Source organism: Drosophila willistoni (assembly GCF_018902025.1).
Source record: "Drosophila willistoni isolate 14030-0811.24 chromosome XR unlocalized genomic scaffold, UCI_dwil_1.1 Seg144, whole genome shotgun sequence".
NCBI classification, from domain to species: Eukaryota; Metazoa; Arthropoda; class Insecta; order Diptera; family Drosophilidae; genus Drosophila; species Drosophila willistoni.
The window spans coordinates 5,661,829-5,680,920 of NW_025814057.1; the positions used below are offsets into that span (position 1 = coordinate 5,661,829).

Genomic DNA, 19,092 nt, shown 5'->3' on the forward strand with positions numbered 1-19,092 from the left:
TTTGTTTTTGCTTTCGATTTTGTTTAGACTCTTTTTTGTTTTGTTTTTAATAGCCATTGCAACGTATTTCCCCATGGCGATAGTGATGACGATTACGTCCGGGTCCAGTGGCATAGGCGCCAGCATATCGCTCATACGCCATGTAGTCGGGCATTTGATATTGATATCCATAGCCACCGCCGTAACCCATACTTGGACCAGCACCACCAACGCCACCACCACCAGCCCCACCGTAAATACCATAACCACCATAGCCACTACGCATTCTTGGATTTCTACCAGTCATCATTGGATGATGGCTATAATAGTTGTTGTTGCTAATGCTGCTATGTGGATGAAGATGATGATGAGGATGATGATTGTTATGGTTGTTGTTGTTGTTGTTGTTGTGCTCTTCATAGTGGTGATAATAGCTTTGGGCTTGGGACGACGACGATGATGATGAGGATGAGGCAGAAGCAGACGAAGAAGAATGTGAAGGCGGTGGCAGTGATGCCGGCGGTGGAGTTATTGCTGCTGCCGTTGCTGCTGCTGCCGCCGCTGCTGCTGCTGCTGCTGCGGCCGCTGCCGTTACCGAAGACGATGCTGACGCTGATGCGGATGAAGATGTCTCATAGTTATAGTTATAGGACGTTGATGCATTGTGACTACTGTTGGCGGCAGCTGCTGCAGCAAATGCTGCATATTCCTCAGCCAAATGTTCTACAAAGTTTTCCGTTGTCTGCAGAAATCTTTCCGAGAAACGTCCAATTTCGGTGGAGCCAAATGCTTGAAGAAAACCAGGCAACGGCTTTATGTCCTAAAACAAACAAAAATTATTGACAAATATTTTATTAAAATCGGACCTAAAATGTCTCAGTAGTGCCTTGCTTTTTGATTTTTTAAACAACTTTAAATGACTAGGCTTAGTTCGATAGTTTTACTTATCACTTCTAGGTATATGTATTTAATGAATTTCGATGTAGAACAGAACAGAATGGACCCATCTAGGGAATTCAGGTGGGGAAGGCGGGAAGAAATCAATAATTTTTAATAATTTTTGAGTTTTTCAATCTCTTTAGGTCTTGGAATTTGGATCAATTCTAACACTAACAAAATGCTTTTATTGAAAACTACTGAAAAAAACTGAGCCAAAAATCTTGATTTCTTTTTTGGACACTCCCCTAATATGTATATTATAAAATGGCGTAAACAATCGGCAAAACTATCATTAGCATTTAAAGAACTTTTAAAAACAATTCAAAGGTACTGTCTTTGAAATTAATAAGTGTAGTTGAAATGTTTATATCAAAAAGAGGAAGAAAATCTCAATCAGTGTTTACAATATTGATGGTTGATAAGTTTCATTGATAGACAAAACTATCGAATATAATGGAGTGCTTCATTGCTTCAAAAACAATCTGTTCAAAAGATGTGCGAAAGTTCTTTATAATATTTTAATACTTTACGGAGGTAATTTCCATCTATTTAACATCCCCAGATTCACAATCAAAAGATAATCACCTCTAGCAAATGCATTCGAATGGAATGGAATATAAATTTTAACAGGAAAATCTTGAAAATGGTTTTGTATTGTATTGTATTAAAGTATAGGATATAGTTGTAAACTATCAACCTAACTATATTTTACAAGCACTGGCAACAACTAAGGCCTTCGGCTTAGACGAAAACTACATCCATACACTAGCCTGGGATTCGAACCCGGATGACTATGACTAGGCCACTTGGACAACTCATCTACCGAGGACTGCAAGTTTTATGTATTTATATTATGATGTTAAAGAACTTTGTTTTTAAAAATGTTTGCAGAAAGGATCAAGGTATAGAGCCTTATTATTTTCACAAAAGTTTTTGAGATTTAAAAAAAACGCTTTCTGTCATTTCTTTATCTATTATTTCAGTTCACAAAAAACTTTTAAAGATTTGGCGTTGTAAAGTTTTTAATAAAATTGTCTTTTATAGTATTATTTCTTAATGACTTGTTAGGCAACAATCGTTGGGGGTTTTTTGGGGAGAGTTTTGGAAGCAATAAGAGAATACTTTCCACACAGATTGTAAAATTTACTTACCCTTATTTGCTCTCTCACTGAATTTTCAACGTTTTCCGATTGCTCATGGACTGAGTTTTCCTTTTTGCTTGTTTTACGTTTTGATTTCTTGCTCGGTATTAGATCACATTCAATGATGCGATTATTGTTGGTGTTGCCGCTGTTGTTGTTGCTGGTGTTGTTGTTGTTGCCAATGCCACTTCGATGCTTGGCATTACGCTTTGAGGTGTTGCTGTTGCCGTGTTGGCCATGGCTATGACTGTGGCTGCTATTATTTATAGCTAAATGTTGCTGCTGCTGCAATTGCATTAAAGGATTCAAAGGATTCGTCAGCGCTGCTGTAGATTGGCCATAGCCCACAGGCGAATTCTGTGGCACGGGTGGAGTCAATGGTCGTCGGTGTGAGGGACTCCAGTTTGACGTTGGCTAAAAGCAAAAAAACATAAAATCGATTTAGTTTTAGAGGAGCAAAATATAAAAAAAAACAGAAACACACACACACACATACATATACACATACAGTTGCTTCTGCTCAAGTGGCACCCAGTCAAACCCAGGCGCTCATGTTACCAGGCAACCCCATAAAGGAGCCTTCTCCCCATTCAGAAAGGCAGAAGCAACTGCCAGCCGGGTGAAGTTCAACGTAAGCGCCCCCAAAAATCAATAGGCTGCCAAGTTCCCGCAAGTCCACCCCCCGCCCACTCGTTCCGTTCCGGTCTCCAAAAGCCACCTACATAAATGTTTCTTAACATTTTATTTTTTTTTTCCGTTTTTTGGACACCCTGTAAAATGGTTTCCGGCTAAAAGCAATTGCTGTTCTTTCACTCTCTTTCTCTGTCTTTCTCTAGTGATGAGCTTTTTGAAGCTCTTTCTCCCTCTTTCTCTCTCTCTCTTTGAGTGTGTGTCTCTCTGTCTCTGTTGTTGTTGCTGCTGCTGCTGCTGCCTAGAAAGCCGGTCGATGGAGCTAAACGCATTTTTGCTTTTGGTCTTTCTCTTGCCTGTTTTTGCTTGCTTATTTCTGCGTAAAGGATTTTGGATCTGACACATTGTAGGGCCTTGGGCGGGGGAATGTGTGATTGAGCGGGGGGTTACGAGGGTGTTCAGGGTCTGATGGGTTGGAGTCTGTGTCATTATCAGGCTTTTTTGCTCGTTTTTCGTTTACGTTTGGCCTAATTTATGCTCGAAGCTTGGTTCATAATCAGCAGCCGGGATGATGTTGCTGCAGTTTTGCTCTCTTTGCTTTCTCTGCTCATTCTCATTCGTATTTACAGTGTCTGTGTGTGTGTGTGTGTGTGTGTGTGTGTGTGTGTGTGTGTGTGTGTGTGTGTGTGTGTGTGTAATTTCATTTCTCTTACCCCCTCTAATTCCAGCTCTGTCTCGGCATGTTCGCTTATTATTAGATTAGATGTGGGCGACTTGTCAGCATCCTGCGGCGGCGTCTCTGTAACTGCTATAGATGCCGTCTCCTTGTGGGGTTTCGTCAAATTGATTTCCACATCCGTTACATCGGTCTTATCAAGGCTGGACTGGGACTGGTCAGATGCTGTTGCCGTAACTGGATCTGCTGCTACTGCTGCTGCTTCTTCTGCTTCCCCTGCTGCTGTTGCTGCTGTTGAAACCGATGCCGATGCCGATGGAGCTGGAGCTGGAGCCTCCAATGGTAAGACTGTATCTGCTATTGGCGCTGACTTCGCAGCTGAGTCGCTTATGTCATCTGGAAAATAAGCAAACAGGCAACAAAATCAATAAAGATAAACACCAGAAGCAAAAAAAAAAAAGATTTAACGCTTCTTCATCATTATCATCATCGTTATCATCATTATCTTTTCGGGCCTCCCCCATGCATTATTTTTGGGGCTTATTTATTTTTGGTTTTTTGATTTTTTGGGGTCTTTCTAATTATTTTGTCATGCGTGCAAAAGGCAATCAAGGGTTAAAAAGCATAGCTGAGCCCAGGCTAGGCCAGGACAGGCATAAGGGCTTTCGTTTCTATATAATTTTTTTTGCACCCGCTTATCAGACAAACCAACTGACTGAGAGAGAGAGAGAGAGAGAGGGAGGGAGAAAGGTAGAGAGCAGACAGTCAGACAGACAGCGACAAAGAGAGATATATGTATATAAATATATATAAATATATATATATATAGAGAGAGAGAGAGCATGGTATTGTGAGAGTCATGCACTTGTTGAACGTGTATTTCCCCCTCTGTGTATTTGTTTGTGTGTGTGTGTTTGTGTCTCCTTGTCTGTGTGTCCAAGTTTGCGTGAGCAGCATGACAACAACAAAGAAACCAAAAATTCATGGCATGCTTTTCAGCGCATGCGACTGTTTACGTATTTGTTTTATATATTTTGTTGTTGGTGTTTCGTTGGTTGGTTGGTTGGTTGGTCGGCTGCTTGCCTGCAATTTTCATGTATTGCATTTACTGCTCTTGGCAATTTGCGCGGCAATAAATCAATTATGACGATGCGAAGGTAAGGCAAAGGCGGATAAGAGGAGGAGAAAATGAAACATCTCCCAACTCATCAATTGCCAAATTAATGTTCTGTCTGTAATAAATTGTCAAGTAAAAACGAAAAAAACGAAACTATCCTCTTAGCAAAGTGTATGCAACATATGCTACTTTTGCCAAAGAAGGCTCCGTGAGCTTCTTTTGAAAGTCTGAGCTCAGGTAACCAAATAAAAAAAAGAAATGCTGGTGATTTTTACAGAATATTTGAATGAAAACTTATATGTTTTATTTCCACCACGCCCCCTTCAATATCATTATTGATGTGCTAGTTTACCTAAAAGCTCAAGTCAACTTTATAACTTTGCTTTATGACTTTTCATATAAGTATGAAAGTGTGAGTGTAAATAGCTTTAGAACGCCCTGGCACATACGACACAATTTTGAAAAGTTATTCTTCCTAACACAGAACTGTCTCAATACACATTATTGCTAGTTTTTAAGGATGAAGGACTTCTATTATTGGTGGTTATTATGTGTGATTGCTGAATCTCCCATTGTAAATTGAATTGAATTGAATTGAATTTTTAAATGCTACAAAAATTCTTTCTTTTTAGTTTATATGAAACAAAAATTCAGTTTTAATTTTTAGAAGTTGATTTCTTGATTTTAGGAAGTTAATTTGCTAATCATTTTTTTTATTATTAAATAATTATTTTGTTAAATGTTTCTTATAAAATTTAATAAAAACTAAAGATCAGTTTCCAAAAAGGTAATGATAAGGTAAGGTAAAAGTATTTCAATGAACTTTAGATTCAGATTAAAAGGGGACAACATTTTAAAATATATTGTTAACAAGTTATGTCACCTTACATGTGTTTATAATATAGTCATAAAAAAAATAAATTTTGAAATTTTTTCAAAAAACTAGACCCAATATAATGTATCATAAACCAAATCGTTTGACCAAGTTTTTGGATAGGTTTTTCACTACTTTAACTTTAGATTTCTCGACTATATATCTGAACCAAAAAACTTTGACTCAATACTTTTTGATTTTTTTTTGATTTTTAAACCACTCATACTTGTAAAGTTTTTCAATTTGTTCAAAAATTGAGAGCTCTATATGTATAAGAATCATCAGAGATAATGTAATTTGTATAAACTAATGTAGTTTTAGAAAGTTTATTGATTACAATTCGAAAAAGTCTTTAATTGCACACAAGTTTAATATGAAAAAGTTTAACATTTTTGCCAAAGTCCGACCCTGTGTGTGTGTGTGTGTGTCTGTGTGCTGGGTCTGAGGGTGTGAGTTTGCGTTTTTTACGTCAATTTATTTGACATAACGGACATTGATTTTACTTTTTTTTTTGTGTTTTGCCTTAGGGTGTCGCCATTTGTCGCTGTGTGTGTGTGCAGTGTACAACAACAACAACAACAACCACCACCATATTACACTGTAAAGTTCATTTACATGTTGGCCTGGCCTGTATGATGACATTTTACGCATACACCGAGAGACAAAATAGCAAACACCCCTTGATGAATATGTATGAATTGAAGAGTGTGTGTGTGTTTGTGTGTGTGTAAGTCAAACGTCCATTGATAACATTGAAGCTCTAAACACACTCTCCCCACACACACACACACACACACACACACACAGACTCAACTGGAGGTTCGTTTGCATTACGAAATATTTAGAGAGCAAAAAAAGAAGAAAAATTGACATATGTCCGGATTGTGAGTGGGTGGTCCTAAGGGCCACCTCTTCTTCATTTTTTTTTTTTTTGCACCTGGCCAACATTGGAAAAGTTAACTTATTGATTTGCACACACGTTCCCTTTCCCCTTCCCCTTGCGACGTCAAGTGGCAAGCGACTTTCGTCTCATCAAGAGTTAAAACCTAGCTGACTCTGTCGCGTGCCTAAATAGACAGCTAATTTTTGAAGTTCTTTAAAGCCCCATGACGTAGGCTTGACACCTTTCTCTCTCTCCCATGTCCTCCCACTTTGTCACTTGTTCTCTCTTGTCCGCTCACTCTCTCACTCTCTGTTTCTTTCTTTTTGTCGTTGTGCAACCCATTTACGATTTAGCGCCGAAACACACCGACCCCCAACCCCTCACTCCCCACTGTACCCACCACCTACTCACACCGATATCTCTTCTTGGAGCAAGCCAACGCTTGACAGGAACTAACGGAAGAATTTCACTTGTTAACCAACGCTGATTGGTTGAGTGTTTCGCTAGAGAGCGAGAAAGAGAGAGGATTGGAGAAGCTTAAAAATCTAACGGACATTCGCATGACAAGTCAGGCAGAGGCAGGCAGCCCTCAAGCTCTGACAACGTTGACGGCAACGCAAATGGACAGTTGCTTGTTGGTTGTTTCTTTTTTGTTTTTTTTTTTTCTTGCTTTCTTACTCTGCATTAATTTGCATGCAGAATCAGGAAACGGGAATCAGAAGTCAAGAACGCACAGTGGTTTAGTTTTGATCAATTATCGTTAAGTCTAGTGGGAACTTTGGTCGCTAAAGTATGCAATGGACTGGAAATGCATACATTGCTTGTACGTCAAAAATTGTCTATAATTATAGTTAATGTTTGCTTTGAGGATTATTTTGTATTCACAGGAGCACAGTCGCCTTAACCTTAAGTTCAGCCAGTTAGATTTGTGTTTAATGGGCTTTGTGGGCAGAGATCTTGTCCATAAAGGTTATGTTTGAGACTATCAAGTAAACTTATCTAAAATTAAGAATTTTCTAATATAGTTCTGAATCAAGTAACATACATAGGTATATCTCTATCATTTTTGGAATTTCCAACTTGAAAACACTTTTGTACCACTGTATTTGGTGTATGTTCCCTTGTTAATTTTAGCGACTTGTTACATAATCCACTCTGACATATGTTTGCATAAATTTCATAAGCCTCCTTTTCCCCCCCGCGACCACCTCTCCGATCGCCCTTTGCATAATTGCAAATTCAATAGAGTGTAAAATAAATTGAGAAAGAGCTACCAACTTACCAAGAATATTGAGAGATGGAGGTGCTGCTGCTATCTCTTCCTTTTCCAAAGACTCGACTTTCGATTGCTCTTGGTCTTTTTGCTGTTCTTGCTGATGTTGCTGCTGTTCCTGCGGCTGTTGTTGCTGCTGCTGTTGTTGCTGCTGTTGCTGTTGCTCCTGTTGTTGCTGCTGCTGCTGCTCCTGTTGTTGCTGCTGATGCTGCTGCTGTTGCTGTTGCTGTTGCTCCTGTTGTTGTTGCAGTTGCTGCTGCTGTTGCTCCTGTTGTTGCTGCTGCTGCTGATGATGCGACTGTTGTTGTTGCTGTTGCTCCTGTTGTTGCTGCTGCTGCTGCTGATGTGACTGTTGTTGTTCTTCATGTTGCTCCTGTTGCTGATGTTCTTGCTGCTCATGTTGTTGCTGTTGCTGCTGTTCATCTGGCCGCTGCTGTTGCTGGTATTGTTGATGTTGTGGCGGCTGTTGCTGTTGATCTTGTTGTTGCTGCTGTTGCTGCTGCTGCTGCTGTTCTTCCTCGTATTCTCTGCCATCGGCTGGACAATGATAAGACACACACGAGGCCGATTCCACAGACATATTGACAGGATATTCACCGCTATAGACTGGTGTACTCTGACTACTATCACTTCTGGCCCGTGTGCTGCAATTACTGATGCCACTATCCGTGCCTGTGGCACTGATCAATGGCGGCGATGTGAGTAGCCTTTGGGGCGGAGATGAGGCTGCCGTTGCCGTTTCTTGTCCGGCCTCGGCGGGCAGATCATTTATGTTCATGGCCAAATGAGATTCATCCAATTTGGGTGTGGAACGAGCCAACTGAGCCGTATGATGTTGCTCAGCATAGTTACGTAGAGGTTCCAAGTAGTTGGGCGGCAAAACTGTTCGATTTGGGGCTGGGGTACTGGAACGTCCGGCAGGAGGATGATATGAGCTAAAGCCTCTCGATTGGGCATACGGTGAGGGAGATGGCGATGGCGATGGGGCTGAGGAAGCACAGAAAAGTGAAGTTGCTGGCGTTTCATAGTGGTTGCTGGTGGGTAATTGTTGTTGTTGTTGTTGTTGCTGTTGTTGATAGCTGGACTGATGATGAAGTTGAAGCTGCTGCTGCGACTGAGGCTGTGGCTGATTCCTGGGCGGGTAATGCAGGACACTGGAGGGTATCAATTGCTGGCCAGCGGGCGTAAACATTCCCTGATGATGATGTTGCTGTTGTTGTTGTTGTTGTTGATGAAGATGATGGTGTTGGGCATGATGTTGCTGCTGCTGATGGTGATGGTGATGATGAAGATGATGGGGCGGTGGTGGTGGTGGTGGTGGTGGCGGCGGCGGTGGCGGCGTTTGACTATAGTGTGGCGAGGCATATGGAGCATAACGATAATAGCTGGACATATATGAGCCATAACCATACCCTTGACCATAGCCAGGATGTTGTGGATGATGTGGATAGCCATAGCCGGCCGTTCTATATGGCTGCGGTGGGTAATGATGTGACATGGCCGTTGCCGAAGCCGATTCCTGTTGATGCTCGTAATAACCTGCTCCCGCTCCTGGATATCTGTCCGACATGACTACTCACTGCTGCTATGGTTGGGCAATGCTCAAACCTTTGCTAAGAAAGTTAAGTGACCCATTCCTTGGCCGTGGCGTCTTCTTCCTTTATTTTTGTTGCTGCTGTTGTTGTTGTTGTTTTGGTGGATTTTTTTTTTTTTTTGTTTTGTGCTCCTTGTGCCGATATCCTCTTACATATGTCTATTATTGATTTTCCTGCCAACCAACCGAAGCGCCTTATCCTAGCCGGGGGCAACCCTGTTATGTTCGATTCCTATTCACACTAGCCTATGGGTTTTCCTTTTGCTGTTGTTGTTGTTGTGATGTGTCCTTGTCTGGTCACCATGCGCTTGGTTGCCTTTTATTTATTCCACGATTTTTTTTTTGTCTGTGTCCGCGTTTAAGTGTGTGTTAGTGTGTGTGTGTGTATGAATTTCGTTTTGTTCTTTTCTTTGCCACTTTAGCAGTTTTTCTTCTTTATTTTTTTGCCTAAAAATACAAAAAAGAGGGAATAGAAAAGGAGGGGGGGAAGAGAATAAAAGAGAAAAAAGTTGCTTTATTATCAAATTGGTAATCCTGGTGATTGTGTGTCCTGTATGGACTCTCTCTCTCTCTCTCTATCTCTATGTCTCTATGTCACATCTAGACAATTCAATTAACATTCAAGTCAATAACATTTTATGCCTTATAGGCCAACGACAATTGTACGTCCAGCAGGAGGTGTGAATTGCCATGAAACAAACACCAAAAATTGGCATGCCCACAAAAGTAGGCAATGGCATTGTTGCGTTTGCAGTACTTGTTCTTTATTGTATTCCTTTTTTTTTTTTTGCCAAGCCAGCAAACCGCAAATAAATTATTCAAATAAAATTCAGTCAGCAATAAAATGCCTGTCATTGTCATCAATTTGTTTTAAAGCGTTAAATCAGCAAAATATTTTTCTCTTTTTCTTTACAAAATATTTAAAAAATTTTACTCAACTTTATGTGACACTTGTGAGCATTATCTCATTGAAACTATTTTAGAATTTCCGAAAAAATATTATTTCAAACATTTAAATAAATAATAATAACAAAAAAAAAGTTCTAAAGTATTGTTATAAAGTGGAATATGTGGCAAGAGAAGCAATTCAACAGTAGAATTCAACAGGTGTAGCCATTAGATGCCTCAAGTCTGCCAATTTAGCCATGTTTCCGCACAGAGTTCTGCGTTTAAAACTGGGCGAAAAATTTAACAAAATATTTATTTTTTTATTCTTTATACTTAATTAAAATTTTCCAACATTTAATGGTTAGAAAATCAATTACACAGGCCGTCATTTTTGAGGTCATGAAAATTCAACTTCAACTAGTCTCTTATACTAATATGGGGGGGCTGATCACGACCCTGTAGTTAGTCAGGATTTCGAATTGTGTTGCAAAATTCAAAATTTACAAAATATCAACGAAACGTTTCTTGGTTAAAATGCATACTATCTTACACTTTGAATATGGTTCTTAAATGAGGAAAATTTGAACCAAAAAGCTATAGGAATTCTAAGAATTTGCATCTTTTCAATTTTAAAGAATTATTGGAATCTTATGCATCTAACAAATTGTTCGTTAGTAATGTGTTCAAACAAGAGCTATTTTTTTACGAGGAAATTCTAAAATCTGTTACAAATGTAGAAAAACAGTTTTGAACTTTCTATAGTATACTTTTGGGTGGCCTGTGTTATCAATCAAGTTTATTCATATTAACCCAATCAAGTCTCTCAGAGACTAGAAGACGATTGACTCACTCTAACAATTTGGCGTATCCGGCGTACTTGTATCATTCCCTCGACACAGTAGAAGCTTAAGACTCCCATGGACAGATCAGGCTGACTCTGAGGACACTCAAATATCTAATCGCGGCCGGATTCTTGTCTTTCTAAACAATATCTTAACTTATGATTGTAATTTGAGTGTTTTCCATAAAGTATTTTTAATTTTGGAGATAAAAATCATAAGATATTAGTAAAATGGAATGCTGAATGGATTTAAAACCAGAAGTGGCTTGGCAGAGCCCTCTGAATGGTCCATCGCGAGGGAGAATCTCTAAAAAAAAGGGCCCAAATGAACGGAGTTTCATTCAAACGAAATTTGGAATTAGTTCACATTTTCTATTTTAAAAACATTTTAGAAAGTATTCAAACGTATTTTCACTGTTAAAAGAGCGCGGGGCATGCCGCCGCCCTGTTTACTTCGCTCCTGATGGTTTTTATAATGCTTTCATTTTTAATCTTTCTGTCTTGATGGTTTTGAAATTCGATTATGCTGAAGTTAACTAACTTTCATGACCTTTTTCAAAGATTGATGCGAGTAATATTAGAGTTGAAAACTCAAAATCCAATTGTAGACAGTGACTCATTCCAGGGGGATGCATATTTAACGTCAATTGAATATTTTATATTTCAGTTTTGCGATATTCAAGAACGTTTTTCGACCAAAATGATTGATCGCCAAAATTTACCTAAAGATTCCTTTTAGATTTCAACATAATGAAATTAACCAATTGTGAACCGCTTGATATATGTGCGAACAAAACTCCATGTCCACAATCTAACACGAAATTGGCATTCAACATGGCCATCTAATGTAAACATCACTCAACTGTAGGAAAAGCTGTTTGGCTAGACGGAAACTGATTTCATTTGAGGTCATGCCGATTGGCATGTGAGTGCGTATGCCAATTGACACTGAGCCATTTTGCCAGGCATTGATGGTAATGGGAAGAGCTCCAATCATTGGCCGAAAATATGGCAGTGCCATCAAGTTTGTGGCAAGAAAGTGCAGCATGCGGTTGCCACTTGCGGAAATTTGAACGTGATGCTGTTGCTGCTGATGATGTTGATGATGATGATGAGGCCAGTTAAGTGGCAAGTGTGTGTGTGTAGATGATGGGTGGGTAGAGTGAAAGAGAGAGGTGTCTAAGGGTTTGGTGTGGGGAGGTGCATAAGAAGTGAGGCCATGCGCAAAATGATGTTTATGTTTGTTTTGCACTCACGCACAGCAGCCACATCAGCCACTTCAACTTATCGAGCGCAACACACACACACACACACACAGCCTGGTAACAAGGGGCACAACCACATACACGTGTACATATACAAACCGCATGCATACATTGAATGAATAACCACATGCATTTTGGCCACATGCAAAACCATTAATGAGCCACAAATGTGCACACACAGAGGCAAAAGAGAGAGAGGGAGAGATAGAGAGACATAGAGAGAGAGAGAGAGGGAGAGAGTGAGAGAGAGATTGGTTGAGTGAGTGAAATAAGAGAAGATTGATAAGAGATGGCCATGTGGTGGTGGGGTGAGATTTTCGGAGGCTTCAGGGAAATGTCTTTTTCAGCAACCTCTGCTCCTAAGGATTCTGATGAGTTGAGTTTGCGCTTGCCTTGTGCGTTTATTGATTAATAAACCTTTTTTTTCCTGTTTTATTTTTTTTGCAAAGACAGAGAAGAAATAAAAGCCAAAGTCTCACACCCACACAGACACACAATTGAAAGGGAGCGCCGCCTTGAAAACTAGTCAACATTTTTTTTTGTGTTTTATTTTTTTTTTTTGTATTTTATTGATTGGCAGCACCAAAATGACGAGAGGTGAGTGATAATGATGATGAAGTTAATGACGATGATGATCATGATGATGATGATGATGTCCCTTTACGGGCATTAAATTAGCAAAGTAAGCAACTCTATTAGCAAAGTCAAATATGGTAGCAGTGGTGGAGGAAGATGAGAGATGGTGAGCATGTGAGGGGGGTTAACATAATCAATGTAAACATGCCGGCCCGAGTTCAAAAGAGAGTCAAAGCTTAACAGTGTCACACACAGCACAGACACAGACAAGAATGAAGAGAGAGAGCAAAGTAAAGTAAAGTAAAGTGAGAGAGCGAGAGCCGAACCAGAGCTTTTCTGGTAAGGGTTATGAATGCAAAAAAAAAACAGCGTAAAGGAACACAAGCTCCCCCCGCATTGACCCACCCCCCTCAACCAACCAAAAAAAAAAAAGTAGTTTGAAACACTGTAAATGAAATGAGCCAAGTGAAATAAGTTTTGAGCCATTGCAATCTGGCCAACACACACACACATAAACTCGTGCTCTCTCTCTCTGTCTCTCTCCCAGTTGTCAACGCTGGCGCTCGCTCTCTTTGCTTGCCAAAAGGAAACGGAAGTTGAGTGAGCCTGTGTGTGTGTGCGTGTGTGTGTGTGTGTGTGTAGGCAATGTAAATGGCGAGATGCTGATGATGCTGCTGCTGCTGTTGTTGCTGTTACTGCTGCTACTGTTTGTATGTGTGTGTGTGTGAGCAACAGCCGCCCTGTTGTAATGGTAATAGTAAATATATGTGTATGTGTTGTATGTTTGTATATAAATCAATAAAAACAGCAGCCTCAGACCGAGACGACAACGCATTTTTAGCTTTTGGCTGCCGCGCATAGTTCAGCCCAGAGTCGTCCAGGACCTCTATACAGTGCCTGCCACCATCCCCCCACTCGCCACCCATCCTGGCAATCCTGCTCATGTTTGCTCCAGGCACATATACACATAACAGCACACACTACCACCAACAGCAGCAGCAGCACCAACAGAATACACCCACTCCTGACATTCTGCACGTCATACACTGCGTATGTGCAACGCAGCAGCACTTGAACGTTTGCAAAATATTGACAGCCCCTGAATGTATGCAGCAGATTTTTTTGTTGTTGGAATTTTAATCGAGAGGCGGCTGAGGCACCACCATAATAATGATGTTGATTCTGAATAATTGGGGCAAATATTGGACTGCAAAAAATGGGGCTTGTAATAATACTTTATTACCAGTTGAAATCAATGCTGAAATGCATATGCATTTCATTATTTATGCACAAATAATTTAATTTTAATTTACAACAAAAGCAAAAAAAAGCAACAACAAAATAAATCATATTTTCCAAACATTGAAATGTTTGGCATTTCAATTTTGATTTCAACAATTTTTCAAGTGATCGACTAGTAGAAATAAATCAGTTTTAACTGGTTTTGTTGAAATATCTTTTTGAAAAATTCTTAAATATTTTTATGCTGATATTCAATGCTTTTGACTTGCCATATTCTCTCTTATCTTATGGTCAATATTAAAAAAAAAAACAGTTTTATTTTAAAAAATTTTCCCACAAAACAGATCAAGATTTTTAGATATATCTTTCATTTTCTTTGTTGTTCAACAATTGATAAACTTTCAATGAAACAATTTTTATAAGAAGACTATAAAAGAAATTATCAGAAATTCTAAAATGTTAATTGAAAGTTGCTTAAGATTTTGATATAGTCAGATACCATTATAACTAACGCATATTAAATAAATATAGTTACCTGCAGTTGATTAAAAATTTAATCAAAATTTTTTAATGTAATTTTAATTTAATTTATTTGTTTTTGGATTTTTGTAATGTTTTTTTAATTTCATTAATTGTCTTACTAATTTCATTAGCCGGAAATTGCACTGTTAATTTTTTTTTTTGGTTTTTAAGTTCGAAAATTTTTCATAAATTTCCGTTACTTTTCGAACTACCAAGAACAGAAGAAAAAACAACAACAAAAAAAAGAAAACGATTCACTGTAGCCCAGACGGGCCAGCTAACTGTTCACAAACACACACACACATGCAAAATCTTCTCGCAATTCTTGCAATGCTCTTGTCCATTTACGCGCTCTCTCTCTCTCTCTCTCACACACAACCGCTCTCGCTATTCTGATGAAAATCGAAGAGCGTAACGATCAACACATTGGCGACAGCGCTGGTTGGTGCTCTGCTTTTCGTATTTGTATTGGTGCTGCTTCTGTTCTGCCTCTGCCAGTTGATACCATGTAAATGTCATTTATTTATTAACGGTTAATACCGACGCCCAGCCAGCTAGGCAGCAGCGTGTTGTGTGCAGCGCGCGCAAAAGTCCGATGTAGACTGAAATGTGATACAACTGGCATGCTACCATTTATACACCGAAAGCCTCAACACGGCAGCGCGCACCCATACCTAACCAACCCCCAAACCCCCAGCCAAGTCCCCACTATGCCGCACGGCACCATCAACCTCCATCTTTCCTCCCATTCTGGCCCCACCACTCCCACCCAAAATCCCTACCCTACCCTATTGCCGACGACGACGACTACGACGGCAACGAGAACGACCAACGACCACGACGAAAGGAAAAAGAAGCAGAGAAAACTGGCAAAAGACGGCAAAAGAACAGCTCAGCCTGCTGCTGCTGCTGCTGTTGTGCTGCACTAGGGAATCCAATGTGACCCGATTTGATGGACGTGAGAGAAAGCTTTGGCCAAAAAACCAAAAAAAAAAAAAAAAACAAACAAGAGAGAGGTATGCATGTTGCATTCTCTCTCTATTTCTCTTTCTATAGTCGACCCCTCGATTCCCCCACTCAATCTTTTTCGCTCGTACTTAGTGTCATTACGCCAGCTACATAAAAAAGAGAGAGGGATGCATTTTGCACTCACTTTCTCTCTCTCGCTCTCGCTATGTGCGTGTGTGTCATCCTGTTTTTCGCTCTCCCTCTCTCATTCGTTGTTTCGCATAGAATTTGATTAAATACACTTTGCTTACGAATTAGAGCACAAAACAGAAATCAAACAAAAACAGAGAGCGCCTCTGCCAGGCCAAAACGAAAATCTAGAGCGACAAAAGAGAAAGATAGTGAGAGCAAGAAAGAGAGACAAGCTTCCTCTTGGGGGTTTCCCCGAAATTTATTGATATCCGGGCTAGGAATTTTTATAAAAAACCAAAGAAGAAAAAAACATAGCATACATTTCAGCGACATTTCCTAAGAATTTTGATTTTTTTTGTTCAATGATTTCTCATATTGATATTGGTCAGTGAACTTGTGACATATGCCAGGTGACCGATAAGCCCAAAGGCAAACCGGAAAGGTAAACACACACCACCAACACCACTGACGCCCCCGCATTTCATATTGATTAAATCTGGGAGAGCTCTGTGTCAGATCCCACAAACTTTGGCTCTCTCTCTTTCTCTCAGTGTGTGTGTGTGCTCGCTCAGCTCTCTCCCTGCGCACTAGGACCGTTCGATGCACGTGTTTGTTGCGGTTTTTGCATAAAAACTTAGCCAAAATAAAAAAAAAAAATCAAGAGGAAAAAAACGTAAACAAAGCTTGCGCACGCAACGCAGGAATCTAGTGGGGTAGGAACTCTCCGAACTCCCGCCAACGCAAGGGTGTTTTTTTCTTCTTCTGTTCTTTGCTCCATTCCCACCATTTGTCTCATGAAGTATATTAACTTGGCCGAAACGACGCTAGCCCAACATATAGCCATCGATTTTCGAATGAACTTACTAGCCTTTTGGAATCTTCTGAATATGTTAAAAATTTTTTTGAATTTAGTTTTTAATCTAATATTCAGATGGTTTTTACCAATTTTATCAATTGTGGATTTTGTATTTTAAAAAATATATATTTACTAACAAGTTTATTAAGTAAAATTAAGTATGTTTTTAAGTCCATCTAATTGAAATCATAAATTGATTGCTAACTAAACGTTACACAGCATATTTTTGGTTGTTTTTTTTTTTTTTTTGTGTCTTTACTAACAATTTCAACAATTTTACGCAATAGTTAACGATAAGAAACCAAAAGTAAAAAAAAAGAAAGAAAAAAAAAACGGATTTCCGCAGCCTTAACCAAACCAATGAGCACCCATGCAGTCGCGTGTCCATTCCGTCTGACAGACCCAACACCATTCAAAACCACAGCCAGAACGTGTACAAACCATGTGCATGCAGCCACCTGAAGCAATCAGAAATTTGATTACAGATGTAATGGCATTACGAGTAGTGCTCAACTTACCATCCCGCTCGGTGGGTGTGCGACATTTTGGACAGGGTTTGGTGCTGACTTTAATGGTCACATTGGTGGCCTCGTCCCAACGGGCTTCGGCAGCGCGCTAAAAATACAACAAAAATGTCATTTATCGAATGCATGAGAGAACATCTGAGGTTTGGGGGCCGATGAAAACGTACATTTGGATCCACAGTATATTCACATGAATTTTGGTTACTATTCTGCTCGCCCTCTGGCAGACATTCCCCAATGTGATAGCCCTGTCGGCAATTGCGACAAAACACATAACCGCAACCATTTTGACAAGTAACCTTGCGGCAATCTGGTTCCACCAGCAAACCCATGCCACAGCCTGGTTGGGGGCATAATACACCACCGGCTTGTAGCACATATTCCTCGGTTGCAAAACGCTGATAACGTTCGTACTCATCACGTGTCAGCAACTTAAAATGATGTATCTCTTCTATAAACGAATGCTCACAGCCAGCAGGACATGGCAGGGTATAACCAAAATCCGGATGTGGCATAAACTGACGTTCACTCAACCGTGATCGGCAATAGTGGCGAAAGCAATCGATGCATGTAACATGCTGCGAGGCACATGGAAAAACCAAAACAGTTTCACTATAAAATAAAAACAAATAAATGCAAGTGATAAGATTACGTTACTGCGTATTAAAGCGGAGGAATTTGCCCTACCTAATGTCCGTGCAGGCCAGACAGGGCACATCTTTGATATTGTTCTTGATCAAGTTTAGGGGAACAGCAAAATCTTTTTCACCCCCCGAAACATGTTCGGCACACTTGAAAAAGAATTCAGCAAACGGTGGATCACCAGCTGCATTGTCCACACAGGCTATTTCAAGACTCTCACAGTGACCGCGTATGCGTCGAGGCTTTAGGACATCATCCCAGCACTCGGGATCCCGATGTACAGTAAAGGCTCCGCCCTTGCAAAGAGAACAACGGACACGCAATTTGCCATTGCTCAGCTTATTACATTGGCCGCAATGAACAAAGAAATGGGCCTTGGCCCGAACGCGTTCTACTCAAAAAGGAATTAGTGGTTAATCACCAGTAAATTTGAGTAAAGTATTCCCACCTTCATCGGTGATATTGAGACGTTCGTCGCTCTCCAATTGCAAATCAAGTAGAGTTTCATTTAAAGGCTTTGACGGTTCTTCTGATGTGGGTGATTCCTCCTCCTCGAGTGTGACAGAGGAGGGCACTGGCTTGGGCTTTTGGGACGATGGCCTCAAGCGTATGGCATGCAATATACTTTGCTGTCCAAGATCACATTGCTACTAAGAATAGGCATAAAGTTTATATATGTATGTGGAATTATATCATAAGAGACCCACCCACCTGTATGGTTGTAGCATCACTCAACTCTTTGCCGGCAAATATGATTTTCACCTCATCTGGCTGTAGTCCAAGCTGCGGGGCCACCAATTCCTTAACATTCTTAATGTCCCATTGAGGCTCCAGATTCACCGCTAGGGTGCGTCCTGTATTTGTCTTCACATAGATGCTCAGTGTGTGGGTTAAGGTTTTGCCGCCGAATTGCAGAAGTTCCAGCATTTTGCGCACAAATGTTGCAAGAAATTTAAAAATAAAACTCATTTGTTGTAATCACAGACTACCATAAAATTAGGAGGTGGTGTACAGTATTGGTAAGCAGCAGAAATAAATCAGCTGACCAGCGCTAAATAGCGGCAAAAAATTTTTTAAAATTTTCATATGCAATTGTTTGTAAAAATCCATCCATTAAGCCATGGAATAAAATTTAGTTACAAAATTACAAAAATTTATGCGATAAAAACTACAATTAGTATGAAAAAATGTTGCATTTTATGTTTAATAAATTGCGACGAGTTATTGGCAAAAATTACGTTATTAAAATATATTAATGAGCAAATATAAATAAATAAAAATTGTTTAAATTTGCTATTTGAACGCAAATGCAAGTCATTTCTAAGTGACGAAACTATTTTGATTTTATTTGGCAGATAAAAAATAATATATTTTATTTTTTTTAAATATTAAATTTAATGTTGCCACCCTGTTTAATGGAAATTGTGACTTACACATTATTCAACACTGCTCAATCAGATAGGGCAACATTCGTCAGGTTGGTGTGTAA

General features: G+C 39.7%; 2 protein-coding genes across 3 annotated transcripts; both read right to left on the reverse strand.

The window, feature by feature from the left end:
* LOC6639574 (ras guanine nucleotide exchange factor P) lies at positions 1 to 9,470 on the reverse strand. Its single transcript, XM_047012103.1, has 6 exons — positions 8,856 to 9,470; positions 7,977 to 8,717; positions 7,523 to 7,637; positions 3,404 to 3,762; positions 2,070 to 2,474; positions 1 to 799 (listed from the first exon to the last, which is right to left on the reverse strand). Exons 1-6 carry the CDS (start codon positions 9,081 to 9,083, stop codon positions 47 to 49), a joined length of 2,601 nt encoding a protein of 866 aa, XP_046868059.1. The 5' UTR covers positions 9,084 to 9,470; the 3' UTR covers positions 1 to 46.
* A 7,072-nt stretch (positions 9,471 to 16,542) lies between these two features.
* Positions 16,543 to 19,087, reverse strand: LOC6639572 (E3 ubiquitin-protein ligase parkin). Of its 2 annotated transcripts, XM_047012169.1 has the most exons (7): positions 19,037 to 19,087; positions 18,315 to 18,538; positions 18,052 to 18,250; positions 17,649 to 17,994; positions 17,129 to 17,573; positions 16,956 to 17,052; positions 16,543 to 16,895 (listed from the first exon to the last, which is right to left on the reverse strand). In XM_047012169.1, the coding sequence occupies exons 1-7, from the start codon at positions 19,038 to 19,040 to the stop codon at positions 16,786 to 16,788; spliced, it is 1,425 nt and encodes a 474-aa protein (XP_046868125.1). In that variant the 5' UTR covers positions 19,041 to 19,087; the 3' UTR covers positions 16,543 to 16,785. The 2 variants fall into 2 exon arrangements, with proteins under 2 accessions (XP_046868125.1, XP_002062135.2); XM_002062099.4 differs by lacking the exon at positions 19,037 to 19,087 and having other exon boundaries at positions 18,315 to 18,711.
* Between the last annotated feature and the right edge of the window lie 5 nt (positions 19,088 to 19,092).